This window comes from Chrysemys picta, chromosome 1 (genome assembly GCF_011386835.1).
Source record: "Chrysemys picta bellii isolate R12L10 chromosome 1, ASM1138683v2, whole genome shotgun sequence".
NCBI classification, from domain to species: domain Eukaryota; kingdom Metazoa; phylum Chordata; order Testudines; family Emydidae; genus Chrysemys; species Chrysemys picta.
In genome coordinates, this window is record NC_088791.1 from 236,643,953 (window position 1) to 236,670,641 (window position 26,689).

Consider the following 26,689-nt stretch of genomic DNA (forward strand, 5'->3'; position numbering starts at 1 on the left):
GGCTCACCATTCCTCCTTCCTCCACAAGCTCTGGAGGGAGGCCCCGGAGATGCAGGGGGAGCGCGGTGCCAGGGTGAGTGAGAGTCTGTCCTGGCCCCAGTGCAGGCAGGACTCAGTCGGGCGGTAGGGAGAGTAGGGGGGCGGCCCGTGGGGCCAAGAGGTGGCTGTTCTCCCACCCTGGGCAGCGGGACTCGGGAGCAGCCGCTGATGAAGCTCCCACTGCCGCAGGGAGAGGAAGCGGCCAATGGCCAAGCTCGGCGGTTGCGGCTCTGACCTGAACCCCCCGAGCCCGGGCCTGCTGCGGTGACCTAGCAGCGCGCATGCTGCACCCGGCCCCTGGCCAGTCATGTCTGGGCTGGCTGCCCAGCTGGTGCAATCCCGCGGCGGCCCCAGGGCGGAGGCATCGGCAGCCCAGGCCCGTTCGTTCCCATGCGGGACCCGAGCGGGCCGGGGGGGCTGGGGCCTGCTGCCCCCACTCCGGGGCCGCCGCAGGATTGCACCAGCTGGGCAGCAGCCCAGATGCGACTGGCCAGAGACGGGGCGCAGCGTGCGCACTGCTAGGTCCCTGCAACAGGCCCGGGCTCGGGGGGTTCGGGCCCAGATGCCAGAGCTGCAGCCGCCGAGCTTGGCCATCGGCCGCTTCCTCTCCCCGCGGCAGTGGGAGCTGCAGCAGCGGCTCCTCCCTAGTCCCGCTGCCCGGGGGGGGGAGAACAGCCGCCGCCTGGCCCCGCGGGCCACCCCCCTACTCTCCCTACCGCCCAACTGAGTCCTGCCTGCTCAGGGCCAGGCCGGACTCTCACTCACCCTGGCCCCGCGCTCCCGGGGCCTCCCTCCAGAGCTTGTGGACGAAGGGTGTTTTGTTTTGTTTTTTGCCCCGCGTCCCGATATTTGACTTGGGTGATCTGGTCACCCTATTTGGTGGAGGGGCAGGAGTGAGGCTTATTTTGAGTTTTGCTTAGCTGAAAAACGGCAGCCCAAGCAGACTGACAGCTGCATTTAACTGGTTCAGAGAACAAACTTTTCATGTGGTTCAGCCAGTCAGAAACTAGCTGATAACTGGAATCTATTCCCACTTCCATCACTGACCTGCTTCCTGCTTGTGTAACCTTGGGCAAGTAACTTCACCCCTCTGTGCTTCTGTTCCTTCCCACCCAAACCATTGTCTGTTTAAACTGTAAACTTTTCAGGGCAGGGATTGTCTTTCACTATGTGTTCATACAGTGCCTAGGACTAGGAAATCCCTATCTCCATTGAGGCCTTGATACACTATCATACTACTAAAAAGCAACAGAGCGTCCTATGGCACCTTTAAGACTAACAGATGTATTGGAGCATAAGCTTTCGTGGGTGACATGCAACCGACGAAGTGGGCATTCACCCACGAAAGCTTATGCTCCAATATATCTGTTAGGCTTAAAGGTGCCACAGGACTCTTTGTTGCTTTTTACAGATCCAGACTAACACGGCTACCCCTCTGATACTATCATACTACTCTCATACTACTACATAAGGACTCTTCTTGCTATCATACTACTGTAACTTCTAATAAAAGTACAGAATGTTTGTTATGGTTTATTGGTATATTTTCAGAGCATACAAATAACACATTTCATTCCATCTTTATAGACATAAAACCAAAACAAATACATGTTTTGATGAATAAGCTTGTTTGCGAGAGACAGTTATTGGTTTTCAGTATTATAAGCTGCTTTTAGATTTTAATCGGCTAGGAGCAGCAATCATGTCTTCACGTGTTTCTTTTGCAGTGCCTCTCATATTGCCAGTATTTAACAAATAAGTAACTCCATACAAAATTCCATGTAAATGGTGAAAAAAAGGTTGCAGAGTGATGTGATCAAAAGTCAGAAAATGCATTGTCTGCATAACCTTTATCCTGGCCCTTGGGTGCATGCATTATAATACAGTCTTTTGTTAAATGATCTTGTGGAAAAGAAGAAAATTTTAATATTGTCTCTGCTCTTACATAAATCTGAAATCTGGAAACCCTGAATTTTATTTGGTGTCTCTATTGCTCAGAGAGATTTGGTCCAAAACCCAAAATAGAAATAGACGGACCTGTTGTTGAAGATGAAGTCCTTGATGGGTTCAGGCAAAGAGAAATCATATGAGAATAAAGAATTGGGATTTCCAGCTCAGTCAGTCCACTAACATATCAATAAACACAAACATTTACTCACAAATGTAACATACAAGCTGAAAGTAATGCTCAGCCATAATTTGATTTTAATTTAAAAACAAGATTATGCTAATAGGGAAATTAGCTTCTTTCAAGAAACTTCTAAATGTAAATGTTAACCAACTTCATGTTGCAATTTGGCATGTCTCTTATTCATAGTTCATCTTTTCTCTAATACCTCAAAGAACACAGGAAGTGCACTTCCAGAGTATTTTGCAGATCTAGACTCATCGGTTATGAAACTCCTAATGAGTAAGTAAAAAAAAAAAAAAAAACAATCCACACACTAACAATGATTCTCCTTTCACTGACATTGCTGTAAATTAGTACTCATTCCATTGAAGTCAATGGAATTACACAAGTCAAAGTGGGAGAATTTCTGTATTTCTGTTTTGGTGTTAGATAGTTTCCCTCACTTTTCTACCGAAAGGCGGGAAACCCGGCAACCATGTGACGTGATCTGCCCAGTAACAGCAGGGCATATAAGGGTTAGCATGTCAGAGGGAAGCTGCTGCCCATCTCAGTGGCAGAGTGCCAGATCACAGCAGTGTGGTCTACTCAGGTGCGTAAGCCAGAGCACCACGCCTTAGAGTTGTGGGAGGGTTTAACACACTTGCACGCAAGGGTGAGCTGCTACCTGCCACCCTCTCATCTGGATCTTACCTGGACCCACCTACCTGTTCCTGAGGTCCACACTCCTCACCCTGCTGAGTCACCCGGTCGGCATTGTGAGGTCTGGAGGCTCCAGACACAAGCTGCAGGAAATGGTAGAGCCTTTTTAAGTCCTCCATACCCCTTACCTGGGACCCGTCTTGGGAAGAGAGTAAACCCTTTTTGGTCACAGTCAGTATAAGTGCCACCTTTACCTATTTACCTTGCTTACTTGTATTGGGAGTCCTTTATAGCATATCCCGTTTAGTTACCTTGTTTCTAATAAACATACCTGCGTTTTACTCCTGCACTCCCTTGTTGGTTTTTATTTTGGGTGATCTTAAACCCCAATGATAGATGCGGGTAGGGAGACGAATCTCTCGACTGGTCTCCGGCCATCCTAAAACCAGTCAACAGTTCTGGTGACCGTGACAGGACTCCCATTTTGTTTATTTTTGCCGTTTTTATTTTTACTGACTGTGACCGCAACCCACTGGTTGCACGATTGGGTTTCCATGCCCGAGCGCACTAGGGACGGGAATCAGCAGGTAGGCCAAGAGGCCGGCGGCTGATGTGCCACTGCGTCCCGCAAGTGGGCGGCTTAGTGCCAGCCCAGGGTACTCGCGTCCCACTGAGCCAACATGCTCATTGCTTCCTCAATCAGGAAGCACCGGCTGGGAAGCCGGAGGTTTGGTTGCGGGGTTTGTCCCCTAGTTCCGATTGAAGAGCTCCAGCCTGTGGCTGAGGGTTGGCTTGCCGCGGCTGACGACTCCCGGACATTGCCAGGAGGTAGCCACCGACTGCAGTAAGGTCAGCGAGGCAGGCAGCAGGCCAAGGCCACTATAGCGGAGCATCTCTGCGAGGTCTGGCCCTGCACACCGGCAGTTATCGAGGAGGCAACAAGGCGAGTGAAAGACAGCACCGCCTTGTAGGCCTGAGGCCCCCACCTCGCGCTCCCGCCATATCCCATGCTGCTGAGGAGATTAGAAGACCTGATCTCCGACATACCAAGGCAAGGAGCCCGGTGTGGATTTTTGCTGGTGCTCAGCAGTAGTAGTGACCAGCTAAGAGGCAGATAGTTTTCACTACTCTTACTATCAATATGAGCGTGCGCACCTATGGGAAGGATGATTGGAGTGCCCTGTGTAATAAAGAGTCACTTATCTCCAGTGTCCATTACTTTGGTAAAGGAAAGAACCCCTGGGTGGAAGATCTGTTCCAGGGCCGGAAGGCACTGCGTGCGCGGTACCAAAGTTGGGAGGGTTTTATGGGGGAAAAACTTAAGAAAAGAACCCTGATTTATGGGATGTATTTGGTGTGGGTGGAGCTAGACAAGGTCAGTTCCACACAGGCTACCCGAATCAGAGACCTTGAGTCCCAGTTACAGTCCCGGGACTCAGAAATAGAGAATCTTGGGTTCAAGTTGGAGGGCTTAGTGGCACAAAACAACACGTATGTGTCACACATTGGAAGGTTAGAGCTGAAGGTCCAGGACCTCAGTGAGCTGCTGGCTAAGAGGGAGAAGGAATTGCTCTCTGTGAATAACCAGCAAAATGAATCTCAGGCAGCTATCTGTGAGCTGCTAAAGGAGCTGCGCTCTAGCCAACACCACCAGGCTGAGCATAGCAGTTGCCTTCAGACCGTGGAAAAGCTGAAGGAAAAGTTAAAAAAGACAAAGGGAATGTTACGGGCAGTAAGCAAGGCTCCCTCGCGCGGGAGTATAGCTACCACAAGCTGCAGCAGCAGCCCAGTGCTTTAAGAGGAGGAGTTCTGCTGTGCCTCCCTGAGGGTTACTGAGAGCTCTGAGACACCTTCAGCTCCACCGCAGGAAGCCTGCGAGGAGGGGTCTAAGCTGCCCATGGCTCCGATCACTACGACTGTAGTTAGTTACGGGCTGGGGTCAGAAAGGCCCCTCGAGACCAGGCAGGAGCTAAAGGCTTACACCCCGGAGCAGTCCCACGCGATGGGGAAGGCGCTGGATCCCCTTACAAGGGACACAGGATTGGACTGGCTTGCTATGCTGTGCTCCATACCAGGTATTCTAAAGGAGGATGCCGCATTCCTAATCAGGGGGTGCATGACGGGAGAGGACTTCGGCGACCTGCCAACTCAAGTGCAGGTAAGAGACGTAGATTCCAATCTGCAGCTTTATGAGGGCGTCATGAGGTTCTACTTCCCTCATCACAACCTGATCGGGAGATATTATTCCGAGAGGCAACGGGCAGGAGAGCGGCCAGAGTGTTATCTGAGTAGGAAGAAACTCCTATTCTGGCTAGCGGGAGTCCTCACTTGTGACACACCCGAGTTTGTGGAGACAGCTCTCCAGGGATTGAGTCCCACTTTACAGATCACCCTAGTGTTAGCCAAATGGGCTCGTTTCCCCCTGGAGCTGCTCAATTACCCCAAGGAGGCACGGGAGTCTAGAAGACGGCTTTAAGTTTTTATTGACCAGTCAGCTGAGTGGGTGCTCTCCTCAGCTAATGCCAGAGAGAGAGCCCCTTACAAGTGCGGAGCAAGCCTTTTTATACCAAGCAACAAACAACTTAGCATGCATACCTGATACGTGTATGCGGAAGGATTGAGAGAGAGGCAAGGGAATGGATACATAACAGGATGCGGTTTAACATTTGCTTGAACTCATCACTTCTTTCCACAGCACCTCCTTTCCCCCCACCGCACTCCACTCTGAGGCATATGTTAGACTGAAATAGCAGTGCCTGTCTGTCTCACCTAGGCTGGTGGTTTGGCCACCTTGTGTTATCACATAATCTTGCAGCACAGAAGGCTGCAGCGGGTGTTTTGCAGAAACAGTCGTTGCTCCTGATATAACAGCTGGGCTTATAGGCAAATAGTTGACCTTTTGCTCTAACACTAGGAGCTGTGGACCTACAAAACACCTCCTTGAGGGATCTGGAAACCCGACTGAGAGTTGCTTATGAACTCCAATGAGAGGCTTTCCCAGCTGCCTCTAAGAAGAGAGTTTCGGTAGTAACCAAAACATGCAAGAAGGAGTTTACCAGGAGGCAGCATAACAACCCAAACACACCTCATGACAGCCCCCACAGCACCCCGAAGAGCCCACGATCCACCAAGCGCCCAGCTTCTCAACGCAAGACAACCTCCGGACTGTCGAGCAGCTTGGCCAAGGAAGAGGCCCAATCGTTCTGGAACCTCATGTGGAAACAGCTGCTCCAGTTCGATAAGAAGGAGGTCATAGATGGGTTGTCAATGGAAGAACTGCTGCAGAGTCTGGCTCGATGCAAGAAAAACAAGAAGGAGCAGTCTGCAGCATCCGCACCGTCATCACCTAATCTACTGTGATGGGGCTGGATTTCCCCACAGACCCAGACAAAGGCGCCTAAACAACTGTACGCTTGGGGTAGGCCCACAACATTAGCCGGCATTAAAGGGGAATTTGGACAATTTAACCAGTGGCTGCTAGTTGATTCTGGCGCCTCAGTCTCCCTTCTCTATTCGGATGGAGATTCAAGAGTGAAGAAAATCCCTGTAAAAGAAAAATAGGTACTGGAGGGATACAGTGGGGGCAATAACATCGTACAATAACATCATACCCTTCACTGTTCCCATTACTTGTACCTACAGGACATATCAGCCAAGATTGCCTTGGAATCCAGTGTTTGGGCGGCCAAGGCATCTTAGGCATCGATCTACTCAAGAAGCTTCACATAATCATCGACCTTCCTAACAGCCTGCTGCTTCAATTCACAGACCAAGACCAGTATGGAGTGGTAGCTGCTTCGCACAGGCTTGTGGCCCTGAAGGCCACTGAAAACATCGCACATCCCTGTTGGGAAGCAGACATAACCAACATGGCTCAAAGGTACCCTGGAGTTTTTGCTCACAACAAGCTCCAGTGCAGTAAAATCCAGGCAGAGGTACCGGTGGACCGTCCAGACCTGAAACCCCTTAAGCAGTATAGGTACCCTGCCACTGCCGCAGAGGGTCTCAAGCCCACCATTGAGGCCCTTCTGCAGCAAGGGGTACTGATTGAGACAGAGAGTCCCTGTAACTCTCCTATTTGGACGGTTTTGAAAGCGGACCGAGAAACTTGGCGCTTGACGGTTGACTACCAGGAGCTTAACCGTGTGACACCCAGGTTAGCTCCAGTGGTGGCCAAATATAGTGACATCGTGGCTGCAATCACAGCCGGCGCCAAGTGTTTTTCAGTCCTAGATCTGTCCAACGCCTTTTTCAGTATCCCCTTGCACCGGTCCTCCATGCACAAGTTCACCTTCACTTTTGAAGGAAGACAGTTGAGATTTACTAGAGTTCCAAAGGGGCTATACAATGCACCTTCCATCTGACATCGGTTTGTGTCAGCTATGTAGAAGACCCTGAGGTACCGACAGTATGTATTAAATTACGTTGATGACATCCTTGTGGCTACCCCTACTCGTCAGAAAAACCTGGAGGTCTTGGATGAAGTCTTAGGGAAGATCTAAGAGACAGGTTTTGTGGTAAACACAGCCAAGGCTCAGATGGCTTTAGACAATGTCACCTACCTGGGAATCCACCTGGGCCCAGAAGGACAGAGACCCAGGAGACCGGATCACTAATGGGTAGAGTTGGTCTGCAAACTCCCTGCTCCTATTGTAGGCAGAGTGTGAGTTCTTTGTAGCCTTACCATCTCCAGAATATATTAAATGCCCCAAAACTTCATTAATGCAGTTTTAAGGTTGCCCACTGTTGCCTCATGCCCTTCCACAAAGTGGAGAGTGGCTGAACTTAAACCTGTGAAAACCATGAATTGAAACTGGCTCCTTATTGGCTCCTTGGCAACGATTACTCTCGCCATAGAATTGAAACTTAAAATTTCTGAAAACCAGGAAATTGAGAATAGTTTGTAGCTGTCAGACACCAACAAACATGCACCAAAAATCATAAACCTCAAACACCTATGTAGCTTCTATCAGACACACACACAAAATTAGTGTTAACAAAAACCAACAACCCCAAAACCTGTCAGCACTGAAGTATATAGATTAAAATTAAGTAGGCTATTCCCTTTTCCACAGATCCAGTAGGAGCATTAGACGCCCGTATCCAGATGCCAGCCAGAGGCCCAAATCTGACCCTACCGTATACACATAACTTCCATTATAGTCGATGGGAGAACAGCAGTTTAAGTGAGACATGTCAACATTGTATCTAAAAGAAATACTGTTTGATATTAAAGCCCCTCCAGTGATACTAAAACCCAAATCCTCAAAGATATTTAGGCACCTAACTCTCTCTGAAATCATCAGGAGTTCAGAGTGGTGTTAGTCTGTATCAGCAAAAAGAACGAGGAGTACTTGTGGCACCTTAGAGACTAAAAAATTTATTTGAGCATAAGCTTTTGTGGGCTAACACCCACTTCATCGGATGCATGTAGTGGAAAATACAGTAGGAAGATATATATACACAGAGAACATGAAAAAATGGGTGTTGCCATTACCAACTCTAACGAGAGTAATTAATTAAGGTGAGCTATTATCAGCAGGATAAAAAAACTTTTGTAGTTATAATCAGGATGGCCCATTTCCAACAGTTGACAAGAAGGTGTGAGTAACAGTAGGGGGGGAAAATTAGCATGGGAAACAGTTTTACTTTGTGTAATGACCCATCCATTCCCAGTCTTTATTCAAGCCTAATTTAATGGTGTCTAGTTTGCAAATTAATTCCAATTCTGCAGTTTCTCGTTGGAGTCTGTTTTTTAAGTTTTTTTGTTGGAGTATTGCGACTTTGAGGTCTGTAATTGAGTGACCACGGAGGTTGAAGTGTTCTCTGACTGGTTTTTGAATGTTATAATTCTTGACGTCTGATTTGTGTCTATTTATTCTTTTGCGTAGAGACTGTCCGGTTTGGCCAATGTACATGGCAGAGGGGCATTGCTGGCACATGATGGCATATATCACATTGGTAGATGTGCAGGTGAACGAGCCTCTGATAGTGTGGCTGATGTGATTAAATCCTATGATGGTGTCCCTTAAATAGATACGTGGACAAAGTTGGCAACGGGCTTTGTTGCAAGGATAGGTTCCTGGGTTAGTGTTTTTGTTGTGTGTTGTGTGGTTGCTGGTGAGTATTTGCTTCAGGTTGTGGGGCTTTCAGGAGTTAGACGCCTAAATAACTTGAAGGATCTGGGTCTAAGTACTGTGCGACCATGGAGGTGAATGCTGCTCCCACCCACCAACTACACAGGTGATTAGAATGAATGGGGACAGGACCAGGAATAAACACAAATCAAAGTCAGAAGTATTACTGGCAGCCAGAGTATACCAAGCAATTAAAAAACTGCTTCTGAGGCTGATAAACTGCCAGAGATCACAAGTTTGATAACTTCAAAAGCTGTATTGCTAGCATATGCATCTCATGAATAGTATTCTTGTGTTTCTATTATTCCTATCTCGAGAGAAACAAATCTACAACAAATTATAACATTTGACATGTTTTTAATAACGCAATGACACTCTTGCTGCAATAGACAGATGTGTAGAGTGTATTCACTAATGTGCTAACCAATCATCAGACCTCAAGGTGCCTCATACTACACCATAATTTAACCATTTATATACATAACTAAACTTTAAAGCTATCCAGGGACAGATTGTGCCCCTAAAATACAGCATTGAGTAAGGGACTGCGGAGTCACACTACCTTAGGGGCGAGCTCCTGTGGCGAATGGTCACTGCACCTCTGGCTATGAGGCTGTCATGTGCACACACTTCCATATCTGGGCATGACCCTGCGTCTTCCCCATTCTTTTTGGAGAGGTTAGTGCCTCTAGGAATATTCCTGAGCTGCCCTGCCCTGCCCTCAAGGGAGTATGTGGACTGTGATGTGATCAGCTCTTAAACAGGAGATGCAAGGAAAGGGAGGGGGGAGCTCCTCTTTCCATCCCTATTATATAGAGGCTAGCTACAATCTGGCCTTAAACCTATAACGTTATTCCTTCCATTTTGCCTAAGCCTGTGTTTAGATTAGGATAAAACTAATATCTGATGCTAACTACAGACCAGCATAAACAAATTCAGTGTACACACAGGGGTATCATCCAAGCATTGTTTCCTATATATAACCCGAACACTGGGATTGTTGGTATTTGCATAATGTTTAATTATTTAGTCAGAACATAAAACGTGTCTCTCTTTTTAAAAACATTTTTATAAAATGTCTCAATAATTAAACACCACCACAGTTATTAGCAGTAGGGAAGTCTTTCAAAATATATTAGTCAAAGCAAATAAGTAACTACATCTAATTCCACTCATCAAAATATACCACTTGGAGAGAAATCCCCAAGCGGGGGCAGGGGAATCAATACAGACTACTGCATGTGAGTGAGCAAAAAAAAAACCCAAAATATAGCAGTTTAGCTACTATATCTGGCAATTTCAAGAAGACAGAATTCAGAGGCTTAACTTACTCATTAATCTGTATATCTGTTCCTTAAAAGACCAAATCAGTAGTATAGATCTTGCTGAGAAGTTCATCTGTACTTACTGAGGTTAAATTCAGGGCCAGCAGAAGGCCTGTATGAGCCTATTGCATTATCTGGAATGGGCGGATGTAGGCCCACTCAAAACTAAAGGCCCAACTTCTCAATCAACAGAGACAAAGAATGAAAAAACAAGAACAAAAGTGATGGTCATAGGGATAAAATGAGGGATCCAGTGGAGGACACCAAGCAGAGACTCCCGAGCAGCACTTGCTGCTCCTCAAAGGAGTCCAAGGAGCCAGTGGATGCTGCCCAGAGGAACTCTGACCAGAGACGTGAGGCAACGAGGTGTCAGAAACATGCCCCACAGCTGTAGACCTCCCCCCCATGCCAATGAGTTGAGCTTTGTCCTCCTAGTATGGGGACTGGCCATCTTGGTCAGTGACAGGTGGAGGTTGACAAAGAGATCTTGCAACTTTGTGGGGCCATGAATGGTGTGCGCAAATACCAGAAGTGTGGGGAAACATGCTCAGCAGGAGGTTCTGGAGGAGCCGGAAAAGGGACTGCAGCCTGATGCATCTATTCTATATAGATGCTCCATGGTGTCCCTCTCGCTGCAAAAGGGGCAAGTTTTGGGAGACTCCATGAGCCATGCCAATTGCACAACTGTGCTCAGCGCTGCATGGAGGAGCCACCAAATGAGATTCCCAGTGGACCATGGGACTAAAGTGGAATACAGGCTGGCCTCCTGGGCCTCTGCAGACAGCAGCAGGTCCTACAACTTTGTGTCAGGACAGGACATGAGGGCCAGGAAGTAAATAGTATGGAGCATGAGCATGTATAGAGATTTGTGAGGCATGGTTCTGAGATGTGTTCAGCCTGCTTAGGTGATACGTCAGAGGCGGACAGGGGGGCCCATGGAGTGGGGACCTGATGGTAAGCTCTGGAGGGCCAAGCATGAGCAGAGAGTGGCCTCCCACGGGACTTGTTTAAAATAAGTGAGAGAAGCAGGGGGCAAGTCTGCCCTCACTTTCTGAAGCACACAGTGGGGTTGTGTGTGGGGTGGGATGTAGCCCAGGAGGTCCACGATTCTGGTGACTCCAGCCAGGACCAATCTCTGGTGCTCCAAGTAGGACTCCACCACCTGCACACGAAGGTGTGTACCAGTGGTTCAGCAAGGCAGTCTTCCTCCTCAGTGGCCACTACAGACCCGGTTGCTGAAAACAGATTCCAGGTCCTGAGGAAATCCTGGTTAAGACTGGCAGCTCAGAGAGATCTCTCAGATGGAGATAAAAGAACCACCGGGCATAGCGGAGCCCTCAGAGGAAGGTGTGCACCAGCACACTCAGTGCTGGATTATAAATAACAGAAAGGAGTCTCTGCAGGGCCTGAAGTCAGAATGCATAGACCTGGCTGTGAATGCAGACCTGGCCCACCCTGCTCTCTCCCAGGGCCTACGTGGGATATGATGGTCTGGGGTTTGAACCCAAGGTCTTTAGCTCTAAAAGCAAGAGCCTCTACTGCTTGAACTAAAAGAACCAATCCTGGCAGTTTAATATCTGTAAAACTCCTAAATCTCTACATGGACCAGCCACTACAGAAGGAAACTGGTGAATTTCACTGGATTAGAATCTGATTTCCAAACAAGACAAAATAAGGAAAATTAAATTAAAGAGTTAGCCAAGGACACAGAGTTTAAAAGCTACTGTGATTATCTGAGAAAGGTTTAATCCACAGAATTATTTACATAATTTGTCATTGATATAGATAATCAGATTCTGATCTAATTTATACCTGTGTAAATACTGAATAACTGTATTGAAATCAATCATCAGCATCTGGGCTGAAGCATAAAACTCAAAGGTTATCTTATTTATCAGCAATGGAGATTTTTTTTTTCTTTTCTAAATTAGACTTCATGCTTTAGCAGCATTTCAGTACTCTTGCAAACAATCTCATGTCCTCCCACCTTCTTCTAAATTCACCTATTACCTTCAGCTCAGGGCTCTATCTTGTTAAAGGAGACTTATAAGACATCTTTATTTTTAGAGTAATTGCTGTTCTCATCAGGCTGCAGAACGCAGGCAAAGAAACCTTCGCTTCCTGTCCTGTATCCTTGGGGTAACTTTTAAGGGTCAATATGAGCGTTACTATTCCAGAGCACTCCAGCTGCAGTCATATCAAACAGGAACTAGGTGAGAGACTTATCTAGAAAGCCTGATCCAAGGAAATTATCCACCAGGCTAGAACAGGGAAAAACACCTGGAAAAACTAGGATAAATTTGCTTTTTCATATAACTGACCTTCTGATCTCCATTTTCTCATATAAAATCAAAATTTAACTCCACATAAATGAACTCAAACTGTGAATAGTACCATTCTGTAAAGAGAATAAAAGATTGAAGTGCCCCCCATAATGGTGCACAATCACCTCTCACGAGTGTCTCCTGTTGGGGGGTGCAAATGTGCACTCTCTCTGCTCATGGTGCCTCGTCAGCCATTAAACTCGTCAGTGGCTTAGCCTTCCAGCCCAGTTATGCACAGCCTAAACATGTGAAGGAACCCCTTCTGGGGAAAAGGTCCATCGGGGCCTGTCCCGGTGCCCTTGTTATCGGCTTTAGCCCTGTGTCTGGCCTCAGTCTTCAGTCCCTTCTGCACTAGCTTTAAATCTGTGTCTGCCCTGGTATAGAGCAGTGCCCCCAGGGCTTTCTCCCTGGAGCCTCTAAGTCCTGCCCTTCACTTGGGCCCATAGATGATGACTCTGTGGGTGCTCCAGGGCTGGAGCACCCACAGAAAAAAAATAGTGGATGCTCAGCACCCACCGACCACAGCTATTCCCAGCACCACTCATCAGTTGATGGGGGAGCCACCACTGCTGCCACCAACAGTTGATGGGCGTTACACCACTGTCTGACAGCTGATGCGTGGGGGCAGAAGCACTGCCCAAGAGTTGTTTGGTAGCTCAGGGAGGGACTTAGGGGAGGGCAGAGAGCAGAGGATGGAGGGCCTTGGGGAGGGGGCAGAATGGGGGTAGGAAGAGGCAGAGCAAAGGTGGGGCCTTGGGTGAGGGGGCAGAGCAAGGGCAGGGTCTTGGGGGAGGGGGCAGGGCCTTGGGGCAAAGTGGGGTTTGAGCACTCCTGGGAAAAAGGAAAAGTCAGTACCCATGCTTGGGTCTCTAAACAAGCCTTATCCCCTTCTCAGGGCTTAGGCTACCCTACTAGTGGCCTGTGGGGGGACCCAGGCCTGCCCACTACTCTGGATCCCAGGCCAGAGACCCTATAAATAGCAGCTATATGCTGCTTTCTGTAATAGTTGTTGCTGCTATTCCCTGGGCCACTTCCCACATAGCCCCTTTGTTTTTACCCTTACTGCAGGGCTGAAAAAATCTCACCTCCTCTCTTTTCTCACCCTTCTGGTCCCAGCCAGCAACTGAGCTGCCCAGGCCCTGCAGCTCCTTTTAACTGGGCCTGCTGCGCTCTGATTGGCTGTTTCCCTGCAGCCTTTCGAGGCAGGCCTGGAGGACCCACCTTCACTACTCCTTTTCTGGGGTGTGGTAGGACCGAGAGGCCTCCAGGATACACCCCATCACACCCTGCTTTACTACTTCTTCTTCAGTAAAATAGATCAAAGCAAGGTCTATCTGCCCTGATCTGCTATCAGTGATTTCAAGATAACTTAAATTCTATACCCCACTGTAATCAAATAGTCTACAGGGAAAATGTGGGGTCAAAAGTAAACTCAAAAACCAGGAATCTCTCTGGAGGTACTATTCACCACCAAGGGTGTTTTGAAACCAGTTGCCTCAGATAGTTATTGTCCTGTTTTCTTTCTTCCCTAATGGAACATGCTCAATGTCTGAATCAGACTTTAAAGAAATAAAGTTACTATTCAGCAACAGGCAGCCTACTGCGGGACTGTGGCATCACATCAGGAAAATGGAAAAAGCAACACAGGACAATCTAGGGAGGAGCTCCTTGTAAACATCAGCAAATCCACTTCACCTCCCTCCTTAAAACTCTCCTTTGTTGGGATGCCTACAAAAACCTTGACAATGTTTAGGCTGCTGGTGTGCTTAGGCCACTGCCCATCATGCTGCCCAGTATTGTCTGATTGTGTCCTTGTTCTCCCCCTCTTGGTCTGTCTGTAACCATCTGTTGTCTCTGTCTACTTATACTGTAAGCTGTTTGGGGGACTGTCTTTTTGTTCAGTGTTTGCACAGTGCCTACCACAGTGGGGCCTTGGTTCATGACTGGGGCTCCGAGGTGTTATAGTAATACAAATAATAAATAAGTAATAACAACATAGGAAGGGAAAGAAGCCTGCAAGGAAGCTTTGCTGCACTGAGACGATGCTCTGTTAAGCCAGAAGCAATTGGCCATATCATCTCACGTTCTTTTCTTCTTTCTTTTTAAACTTATAGTGTTGTTTTTTCCCTCACTTCTGGGTATTGGAAAGAGGATGATGATGTTGCTTTGGATTTTCCATTGGTATTTTATTGGCTGGGAGGAATAAACTGTAGGAGAGTGTGTATTCTCCTTTGCATCCATCTCATTAGCTTGTTTACACGTTGCCCTCCTGAACTATTACAGCTATCTACCTACTGCTTTCTTTGTGTTAGTCATTCTACTTAAGTCAGAATGAACCACTGTAAATAAAGGCATGTTCCAAAGAAAGGGCCTAATCCTGCAAACATTTATGCACGTGAGTAACTTTACAAACTCAGGAAGACTGTATTCGCATGCATACAGTTACTCGTGTGTTTTTGCAGGGAAGGCTGAAATGTGTCCTTCCAGTGCTATTCTAAGAATATGCAAAATGCTACAGGTGAATAAAAAAGAGTGAATAACTGTTCAAAGGAGGGGGCAAATTGGACATACTTGGGGCCCTATTCTTTACTCCTTTGTCTGTGCAGGCAACACGCCCACAGCAGTTCACTCCTGCACAGGGAGCATTGAATGAGGTCCAATGAGTTAATAAGGACCTCAAAGTTATTTTAGCTGAGAAAAGAATCATAGAATATCAGGGTTGGACGGGACCTCAGGAGGTCATCTAGTCCAACCCCCTGCTCAAAGCAGGACCAATCCCCAGACAGATTTTTGCCTCAGATTCCTAAATGGCCCCCTCAAGGACTGAACACACAACCCTGGGTTTAGCAGGCCAACTGAGCTATCCCTCCCCCAAAAGTGCAGAAGCCACCTCTCCATCCAGCACACCGAGTGGCCAGCATGTGTTTTTTTCTGAGCTGTGATTGGCTGAAATCCTTTTGTTATCACTGTGGATGCTTTCCATTGCTCCTTTCAATACACGATACAAATTCCGGTTGGTTTATTGACATAGGCTCATTTAGCTACTTTGGCCAAAGTTTTTGACATGCTTATTGATAGTGACTCTTGTTTAATGGGACTATCTATTTGGGTGGAAACAAATGAGGTTGGAGGTGGCATTAGTCCAGGAGAGACACCTGCCAGAGCTGGGGTTGGGATGAACTTGGGTGTCCAATTCATTCACTTCTAAGGTGTGAAGAAATGCAAGTTTATTTGATGATTTTGAAACCCTTACTCACATTGGGCACTTACTCATGCAGATAGTCAATTGATTTAAAGGGGACCAATCACATGAGTAAACAATGTTGCTATATCTCAGTGTAGGCAAGTATCAATCATCTAGGACAGTGTTTCCCTAACTTGGGTCGCCGCTTGTTTAGGGAAAGCCCCAGGAGGGCCGGGCCGGTTTGTTTACCTGCCATGTCTGCAGGTTTGGCTGATCGCAGCTCCCAGTGGCCACAGTTTGCTGCTCGAGGCCAATGGGAGCTGCTGGAAGCAGTGGCCAGCACGTCCCTATTTTGAGGACTTAAATAGTACACAGACCCATTCACTAAATGGGTGAATTTCACCCTTGGATTCTATGGAAGGTACTGCACTGCCAAATCTTCTCAGAGTTGCTTGTTTTTTTCACAGTACAAACCTGTAAAGTTACAACCATAAAAACAGTGTCCTGTAATTAAACACTTGTCTCCCACAATAGAGTGCTCATCATGTATATGAAGCAAACATGGTGGCAATTTTATTATACTCTTTGAGAATAACAGGCTATTAATGGTATCACAAAATAACAAGCTGTTTGCTCAACTACTGTTGAACATTTTTACTGATAAGACTTTAAATATCTATTTGTCTCTAAAAAAAAAAGAACAGATTTTGTAAAGGTTTTTTCTGTTAAACACAACAGACGGCACAACCCCATTTTGAAGTAAAGTCCAGAGAGATGTTTTAGCCTTAAAAATGTATTTATTACATTTTGCTATACAACATTAAAAATTGTTTAGTTGTGATTTTTTACTTAAAATTCCTGAGCTAAAAGTTAAGATATATTATAGTATTACAATAAGTAAAATAGTAAACACTGTTTAAGTCACAAAAATCTACAGTTTTCTGCATTCAGAAACATACAGTACACAATTTCATTTACACTATATGCAGTACTTTCGCATTGAGGGTGATAACACCTCCAAAACTTGAACTTGATCATTAAACAGTAAGCAGAGGAATTGGTTTTAAACAACATATGGTCCATCACTTTGGGGAGAGGAAAAAAGCTCTTAAGGATTTCTGGTCTTCACCTCCATATTTTTTTTCCTTTTGTTTGTTTGTTTTAAAGTAATACAGTTTTAGTTAAATTATGTGAAAAGGCCATGAATTAACCTTGGTTTTTCCAATATTATTTCAGTAGATTTGCTACTGTATTGTACTTGTGCAGTTGAGCAAAATGGATCATGTTGAGTCAGTCATATTGCTTCTGGGCTGGAAAAGTACAATGGCATCTACAGAAAAATTGATCACAGTTCTTTCCACACAGTCAAGAATATAAACCATACATCAGTTTGCCTAAATACATTTGTATTACATCCTGGGATTGCCAAGTACAATCCATTTGTCTGAGAGAAAATATGCAGGATCTGAAATAGTTTTGCACTATTTCCCATGTTGGTGGACAATAGTGACTGTTCAGCAATTGGCTATTGCAGAGTCACATGACCTTTTGATTTAAAATAAAGGAACTCCAGCACAGGATAATATTGATACAATAACCTATTTGAAGTAAAATCAGGCCCTACATTTGAGATACTTAAATTTATGCCATTCTGATGGACTAATCCTTTAAGGTCTGAGCACGTATCATATAGTACTGACCACCCTGTAAAACCAGAGCTCACTCCCATGGAAATCACTGGAAGTTTTAGCTTGATTTCAGTGGATCCACAAGCAGGCCCATAGCAGCCAATTGTCACTGTTCCTGGCAAAGTCAAGTTAGTGAGAGTATTGAACATAAAGGATGCTATCCTGGCCACACTGAGGTCAATGGCAAAATTCACACCGACTTCAATGGGGCTAGGATTTCATCCCGGAGGTGGCAAGATCAGGCCCACATTAGAGTTAGGACTGCACTTTGTGGGAAGGTATAAGACAGCTGCATTTGCTCATCTCTCAAAACTATGTATGGGGTCCATTCTTTGTATGTTTGTGAGGCCCAGAATATTTTGTAGGAAACCCTAGATCACTCTATTAATAATCTCCTTTATCTTGAACCTTTGTCTGTCAAACAGAGAATTTCCTTAAAGATATTTGGAATTGTCCCATGTAGTTGCATTGCTCACTCCCCAGAAATTCAGTTGAGATCAGATACATCTTAAATAATTTATAACAGCGAGAAAACGTTAAAGCAATATAACATACCATTAACTCTAGTTCAAGTTAATTACCAGAAAACATTCTACTCTTCAGTGAGGCTCTGAACAGGCAATAATCAAAGGATAAGATAGATTTTTTTAAATTTAATTTTATGTTTTACATTTTCCCTTTAACGTGGAAGGGTTTATTTAAAGAATTATACAGATTGTAATGCAGTACCTTAAATAAACTTTGCATTGTGATTTCATGAGTTATTTCTTACTTAGTTTTTGGGGCTTTTTAAGATTGTATTACGGTACCTAAAAAGTGTATCTGTTTATATTAGAGAGTGTCTTACAATACGTTTAAGAAATAACTGTAGAATATACTGTGATTTTATATTCTATGATTTGAGAAATGAGTGATTATTATTCGTGATTAAAGACTATATTGTAAATGCACAAGCACAAAGGGCAGAGTGAAGGTTGCTCATGCAAACAATTTTGGGGCAGTTTGGAGCCCAAGCCCCACTGTCCTGGGTGTGGAGGGCCCAAGCCCAAGGGCTTCAGCCCCAGGCAAGGGGCCTGTAACCTGAGCCCACCACCCAGGGCTGAAGCTTCAGCTCTGGTGACCCCATTAAGATGGGGTCACCATTCACTTTGGGGTCCCAATCCACAGTCTGAGAACCGCTGCCCTAGTGTTTTTATGGGAGGAGAGAGTGTTTCCCTTAACAGCAGGATTCTAATTTTAGGAAATTTCCTAATGGATTGTTGTTAGGTTCTTTGTGATTGTACAGCAGGAAGAGAGGAAGTACAATAAGGTCAGCGTGATCTCTACCAACCAGCAGCAACCACTTCCCCGTGTCAATGTTGCTACACAACCAGCAGAGGTGCCCATGAAACTGCATAAACAGGGATCCTGATTTGGAGTAGCAGTGGGCACAATGAAAATAGTATTTTTACAGCTTGTAAACATACTGTGCTATTCCCACTCCCTTTTGCCATTCAGATGAGGGCAGAGTTAAGGCTGTGAGGTTGTGTTGTATTTGAAGAAGCACCTTAACTGTTCTGTTCCTGGTTTTGTAACATTTGAGTTTGGGCTCAACAAGTCCCATACCCTGACTTGTTAATCTTTATCTGAATTCATAATCTTCATCTTTGATATCATAAACAGATCCATTGCCACTAAATATGGTTCCACAAACCAACATGATGAATTCCCATAAAAAACAGAACACCCGCATCTGGGTGAATTCTAGACACGAGCATTCATGAATACATACATGGGATTCCAATTCAATCCGAACACATTTGTTTCCTCTGCTTTTCTGTGCCCATTTGTGCAGCCAGTTTTGTTCAGGCAAGTATTTCAGGAGGAATTTTTATTAATTTTCATGCACAAACAAGTTTATTTATGCCTCAGGAATTAAATCAGAAGACAGAAACCATACCATGTGACTCAGCTAACCAATCACACAGTTCAAACAGCAAATTCTGAATATCTGATAGAGTACTCAATAAAAACAAGTCATGAATACCTCATTGGCCCAAGCATCTTTAAAGAGTGTCTGTCAGATAACACCAGTAAAACAGATTTATATTATCATGATCTGATAGTGGACAATACACAAATAGATAATGAGCGGTGTAACAATGTTTGCAACAAAAAGTTCAACAAGATTTAACAAAAATACTCATTTTATGCAAATTTAATTGGGGGGAATACACAATGTATATAGGCAGAATGTTTTTCTAAGTTGGTGGGTATGTCCTTAAAGTAGATTATTCTTAAACCATTTCTAGTACCATCCTGATTGCTACAGATGGTTTACGGTGAACTTGTTGATGGCACTTATTGCACTCTTTTTTTCAAAGCTTTATAACAAAACCCTTCTGACGTACCATAGATTCTTCATTGTGATTAACTAATCTACAGAAGTTCAATTACGTGGACTACTGAATTATCCAAAATAGCATATACTATTGGTCTGAGATGTATCACCCTATTTTATAATCTGTGGCATATCACTCCAAGCTTGGGATTTCTTTTTGGCAAGTTCCATCCATGATGGCTGATCTGGAGCAGAGTGACTGACTTTCTTAAACTGGTTCATTTCTTCTTTCTCTGTCAGCACTGAGGATTGAGCTATTGTGAAAAAAATATATATACATTATGTTAGCTTGATGCTCATCTATAGACCTCACCCATTTCTTTAAAACAGTACATTGTCCTACAAAATTAAAGCTTTACATTCCACATGGAAACTTATTCTACAGTGCATTAGCAAAGAATTAAAATTGTACTATAGATCAAATGCATCATTTGAATGCACTTGACTTCCTCTAATGGGGGCAATGCTTCTAGGTCCCAATCCTGTGAAGTGTCCAATGCCCTCAATTCGCATTGCTTTCAATGAGAATTGAGGTTGCTACAGAATTAGCCCATTATAAGCAGCATTCCTTGAAATAAAACTGTGGAAACTAGTGTTAAAGAAACAACTACAATTCTTGCTCTCACTGCAGCCAGTGAGAAGTGGGAAAGAGACAAGTTACTGTGGCATGGATCCTGCAAACACTTAAGCACATGGGTAATTTTGCTCATATGAGCAAAGTCATCCACATGCTTCAGAGCCTGCAGGATTGGAATCTACATCAGTATTTCAAGCATTTGTTTTCATACCAGGGACATGATGCGACAGCGAGTTGGCTCTTGGCAGTGGCTCGTTCACGTCAGACTTTGTCTCATTCCTCTGTTCTTCAGAAGAAGTTTTAGGTGCTAAATGTGAAGGTTTGCTCCTGATGAAGTCTGCTTGTTGCTTCATTGACCCCTAATTACATGGGGGGGGGGGGGAAAGCAGGTAGAAATGTTTTAAACAGTTCAGCGAGAAAGAACAATAGTGGGAATTTAAAAGAACATGAACAACACAGGAGTGAACAAGATTCTCCTGCATAACAATGAAAAAGTCTTGTCACACACTTGTTCCATTTATTTCACTCAAGTTATCACCAGTTCATAAAGTTCTAACATTTTGAGTTTTGTTTCCAGGACTCTAATTTTGCAATTTAAAAAAGTGCCTCTGTATTTTGTCTTATTTACAACAGTGATTGCAGAAGATTGTTATTTTCACTGCAAATTTATTCTCAGCCATATGCATCCCTCTGCTAATGTGAATAGAGAGGAGCCATGCCTGTCAGAAAATGGTTTGTGGTGCACACTGCGGGAGTTGTGGCTTCACAATATGTTTCCCTTTCTTCTCCCCAACTCTGAGAATTCAGAGCTCTGTGGTGGTGGAGGAGGCTAGGGTTGGGGTTAGATGTTCTTTGAGGCACCATTTCTTTCAGATCCTCATCGATTTCCTTAAGGAAGGCAATGCTGACCATGTCTGCATACTCTTCCTTGGGTTCCCCTATTGTCCAGTGAAACTCCTCCATGGTGGGAATCCATGGTAAAGTAGTATGTTTCTGGAAGGAGCCCTGTTACCATGTGGGACAGAGATAATGGGAGCAGTGCAGTGGCACTGAGCCTCATGCCCTGTGGTCAGCAGGATCTTGGGGTACCTATGGGCTAGAAGGGTCACATCCCTTAGCTGTTGTATGGAACCAATCTACATGGCACAATCTGCAGGATACAATGCAACTTGAAATCAGGAGATTCCTGGCCCTTAGGAGGGAATTTCTCAAATAGGGGATGATTTGACCCTCTGTGTTTTAAGTGTCGTGAACGTGTACAAACTTTATTATGGTTTATAATCTCATCTGGACACATCATTAGGGAACATTTCTTGTTAATCACACTGCTGTTATTTATCATTTGTCATCCTATAGAAAGGCCTCTTTTAAAACTTTAGAATACAATACACTAACCTCACTTTCTATCAAGAGAGCTTCATGTAAGGAATTATTTAGCATGAGTTTTCTAAGAGGCAATGCTAGCTAATATCCAGTGTCACCATCACATATAAATCTGATTTATCACAGTACAAAGAGCCAAAATCTAGATCATAAGAACATATATAAGAACATAAGAACGGCTATACTGGGTCAGACCAATGGTCCATCTAACCCAGTATCCTGTCTTCTGACAGTGGCCAATGCCAGGAGCCCAATAGGGAATGAGCAGAACAGGTAATCATCAAGTGATTCATCCCCTGTCGCCCATTCCCAGCTTCTGGTAAACAGAGGCTAGGGACACCATCCTGGCTAACAGCCATTGATGGACCTATCCTCCATGAACTTATCTACTTCTGTTTTGAACCCTGTTATAGACGTGGTCTTCACAAGATCTTGGTATTGTCACTGAGTGTCAAACAGAAAAGTTATTTTTACCTTATTTCATTTCTCCAGACCCTGAAAATTGTTGGCGAGGCAGTTTTGAAACCAAGCTGTTCTGTCAGGCTTAAATCGCTGAGATTTTGGATTACTATGAAATGTGTGTGGGGTTTTTAAATACACACAAAAAGAACAGATTCCCTCAGTAGGGATTGCAGAAGTTACCACATCAGTCAATGTGTATATATACACAAAGCTAGGCCTGATCCTGCCAGCATTTAAGCAGATGAGTAATTTTACACTCAAGGAGCAATCCCACAATCACTCACGTGTAAAATTATTCATGAGAGTAGTCATGGGACTATGCACGTGTACAAGTGTTTGCAGGATCAGAGCCTTTGTAATTAAGTATCAATAATAATTAGATTTTTACAGAATTATTTAATAGCAACTGATCCAAACCAAGAATGCAACAGCAAGTTTACACAAAAGCATTAAACAAGTTTGCCTGTAAGCACCTCCATTCTTTTCTTCTCCTTATTTTGTTTTTCTGTGTCTGACTTAACATCTTGAGCCACAAGTTTCTCTTCTTTAGTAGGCTCTGGCTCCTGTTGAATGTCCCTGTGCTTCTGTCTTGCTATAGTAATCCAGGCTGGCTTTGACTGGCTGTCAGTTCCTCCTGCAGAGTCTGCTGTAATCACTGGGGAAGGCACAGTCTTCTCTGTTGACAGATTCATTTGGAAACAAGGTTATTGGAAAGAAAACTTTAATTCCTTTTAGCTCCTCCACTTTCTCATTTTACTGATTTGTTATTACAGGAAATGTGATTACAGAACATTTTATTTTGACCCCTTGAGGAGTTTTGATATTACTGTTCATTATTCACTTTGCTAAATTACAATTTTATTTGTAAGGAATGCTTCTGTATCTTTGTCCAGAGAGTGTCACCGTGTCACTCCTGTCATATGAGCGATATAAAGCAGCACCAGTCAAATTACATCAACACTGCAATTGTCAATTGCAAACTGTCAACAGCTGACCACTCTTGATCTTGCCCTCTCTCTCCTAAATACCAAGGCAATGCTTCCATAGCACTAAAAAAAGAGAGAAATGTTAAAATGGAAAGCCACAAAAATGAATGCAACAGGCCAGTTTCACTGCTGGGGTAAGTGGATGAGTGGAAATTCCATTGACTTAAATAGTTGCGCCCACTTACACCAGTGGTGAATTTGATCCATCAAGCAGAAATAGCTCTTACTCCTAAGTAAACAACAAGTTAATCTCACAGTGCTTAAAAGGTACAAGAAAAATAACACTAACCCTAAAACACTAACTACCTGTGGGCCTGCTTCTCTATACTGGGAGTCTTGCCACTGATGTAGATGGCAGCAGGATCAAGTTTTAAAGTATCAGGCACTTGTGTATCACAAGTAAGTGAAAAATCAACACTGCCAGAGAGTGTCATTTCAGACTGGTGAATGAAATACAAGAACAACATTTACAGAGGAAATCCTAACTTCTGAAGTGTCTGGTACTAACGTCTGGGATTCTTCGGAGCTGTCAGGGAGTCCTGTACGACTTGTCTTCACTAGAAAATTAGGTTGTGTTAGAACACAACCTTGCAGACATATTAACTAATGTGATGCTCAACATGCTGTTGCAGTGAGTGGAGACAGGGAGGACCATTGTGTTTTACATAGTTTTTTCTGGACATGAGTAAACTCTACTGGAACCAAAGGGTTAACCACAATCACTGGACAGGATGTTTACTATTACTTGTCCCTGTCTTCACTGCCTGCAAAGTCATGTTTAACACTGTATTAGTTAACACAACGCCTCAGGGTCGTGTTCTAACACAACCCAGTTTTCAATTAAGACAAGCGTGACAAGAGAGAGGCAGTATGTGGGAAACAAAGCAATCAGACAGTAAAGTGTCAAGAAGAGTCACCCCTCTGATGTCAGCACTGTGGCCTGGTCTACATTAAAAAGTTAAGTCGACCCAGCTACATCGTTCAGGGGTGTGAAAAAGCCACCCCTCAGAGTGATGTAGTTCAGCCGACCTCATCCCTGGTGTAGACAGCACTAGGTTGATGGATGAATCCTTCTGTCGACCAAGCTACCGCCTCTTGGGGAGGAGGATTACCGATACCAATGTGCCACTGTAGCATTGCAAGTGCAGGCAAGCCCTGTGTGGTGAAAACCTGCATCTGCCAATGCAAACATTTCAGCCCTGTAATGCCTGGTGGGAAAGTGCAGAAATGGTTAAAGAGAATTAGAAAGTCAAAATTTGACTAAGGCTTCCACACAGTGCTCATGGCCCAAACAGCAGTCACTGTCTTTGAGATCATATCCAGGGCCTTCAGCCAACTACGACTCCAAAATACAAGCTCCATGAGCCGAGGCATAAGTAAACTTAGAGGCTTTTGTACTCCTCCTAGAACCCTACCATGAAAAATGCAATTGGTTGAAAGACTGAAAATCCTTGGTTCTTTTAGGATAAAATTTTGCAGGCTGACACCAAGTGTGTGCCAGAAGCACTCCTGGTTGTTAGAAAGGGAAGAACAAAGCCTGAGTAATATTACCGCCTTCCAAAGACCTACCCAGCCCCTACTCATGGCCCTCAGCTGATTCTGCTGATGAACATGGCCTCCTGATTGCCCGAAGACTTCAGCAGGCACAGTTTTAAACTCTGCAACAGGCCTGGGTCCCCGGCTGCTCCATAACATTCCATGGTTGCAGCTGTGATTCTGGTCCTGTTCTCAGCTCCCCCTTGCTCCTAGCCCTTTCTCCAGACTCCTCCTGCTCCTAGTGCCCGATTCCTGCTCCCAGTTCCCATTCCTGGCTCCTGTTCCTGCTCCTGCTTGGGTTGATACTTCAGTTCCGACCTCTGACTCCTGAATTTTGGCTCTTGCTCGCTCCCTGGACTTGGCATTCAATTTCTGAACACGGCTCTGACCCTTGGCTCCTGGTTTCTGGCTCTCGGTTCCGGCTCGCTCCCCAGGTTTGATAACTTGGCTCCTGGCTCAGGCCACTAGGCCTGGCTGTCCCTGTTCCAACCATTAGGCTGCCCTCCTGCCCTGACCACTAGGCAAGGCTTCCCATAGCTGGGCATCACACCTCCTGGAAGAGGTGAAAGTAGATGATTTGTCTTGGATAGGAATGAAGAAAAGGGCAATTCTTAAAAAAAATTGTCATCACTGTCTAAAATAAGAAGGAAAAGATGAAAACACAGAGCTACAGAACTGTTACTGTCTCTTCTCACGGGAACCACAGCAACAAAGAAAAATACTGTAAGAAGTTGTCATTTTCTGGTGTACAGAGTACAGGGACTCCAAGGGAGTGAAGGAATAATCCAGACAACGAGGGTGAGTTGTCTAACCCGAGGGCTTGTTAAAAGACATTACCTGAAGGCAGCTGATCACTAAGGGACATGAGTCAACTGGATGCCCAGACACCCTTACTCAGATAGCTCTGAGGGATTCTGACAGAAAAGCAATCTTAAACTAAATCCAGAATCTCAGAATGTGAGCAGGAGGTAATGGTAATGGCTTTGGAGTGACACCAAGAAAAATATTTCCCATACTCTCCAACAAACAGTGGTGGTACTTGAACTCTGAAGGCAGAGTGTCAACTAATTGAGAGGGAAAAGCTCTCACGCACAAGGATTAATCTCTCCAACTCCAGGCCAGCAGCAGTAGTGTAGCAAGAAGCTCTGTGGAGAGAATTGCAATACAGCTCAGATCATCAATCAGGTGACTGGATTCCCCTACAAAATTAGACTCCTCCCACAAGAAAATACTGCAGGTGCCTGTTTTATTCAAATAATGCAGCACTGGTTGCTTATCTGCCCGGGATACCACTGGTTTCACTATGCAGGACTCCCTGAAAGCTAATAGTGCTTGCCTCTTGAACCCCATGTTCTAAAACATTGATACATTCTTTTCTCCCAAAATAACCATTTCCTCTGAATCATCCTGCATCCCACAGAGCCCCACAGCCCAGACGACTGGTATCTGTGACCACTACTGTGGTTTTGACAGAAAGATTCCTTTTAACAGGCAGTTTGCCACTAACCACCAAGTGAGGAAGATTTCACAGGGAAGTTCAGCAGAGCAAAATTTGTCTAATGCTTCTTAAGAATAAGTGCTAGAAAGGTTTGGAAACCGCTGGGTAACTTTGGACAGTGCTACTGCAACTGGAACCAGATGGTTCTCTCATTGATTCTCACTACTCTCTAGAGACAAAAGCCCAGATTCACAAAGAGACTGCATAACTTTTAGGTACCTAGAAAAATCACTGGAATCAACAAAATCTGAGTTAGGCACCCAGGCTCCCTATACAACGAATAGGGAGAGAGAGGTGCCTAAGAAGGGGATCCACAAAAGCCAGCATGCTAGGTGGCTCCCCGCCAAAGCTAGCCAACAGCAGATGCCAATGAGAAGGTGTATTCTAAGCTCCACCCCTC

General features: G+C 44.8%; 1 protein-coding gene across 4 annotated transcripts in view; it reads right to left on the reverse strand.

Annotated features, from left to right (window-relative positions):
• Positions 1-16,556: 16,556 nt before the first annotated feature.
• The window catches only part of CRACDL (CRACD like), a 94,388-nt gene continuing 84,255 nt past the window's right edge, over positions 16,557-26,689 (reverse strand). For all 4 annotated transcript variants that reach the window (XM_024104426.3, XM_042840802.2, XM_024104425.3 and 1 more), the window contains 3 exons: positions 22,743-22,945; positions 20,636-20,783; positions 16,557-20,101 (listed from right to left, as the gene is read on the reverse strand). In XM_024104426.3, coding sequence (XP_023960194.2) covers positions 19,959-20,101; positions 20,636-20,783; positions 22,743-22,945 — 494 coding nt within the window. In that variant the 3' untranslated portion in view covers positions 16,557-19,958. The remainder of the gene's footprint in view (positions 20,102-20,635; positions 20,784-22,742; positions 22,946-26,689) is intronic.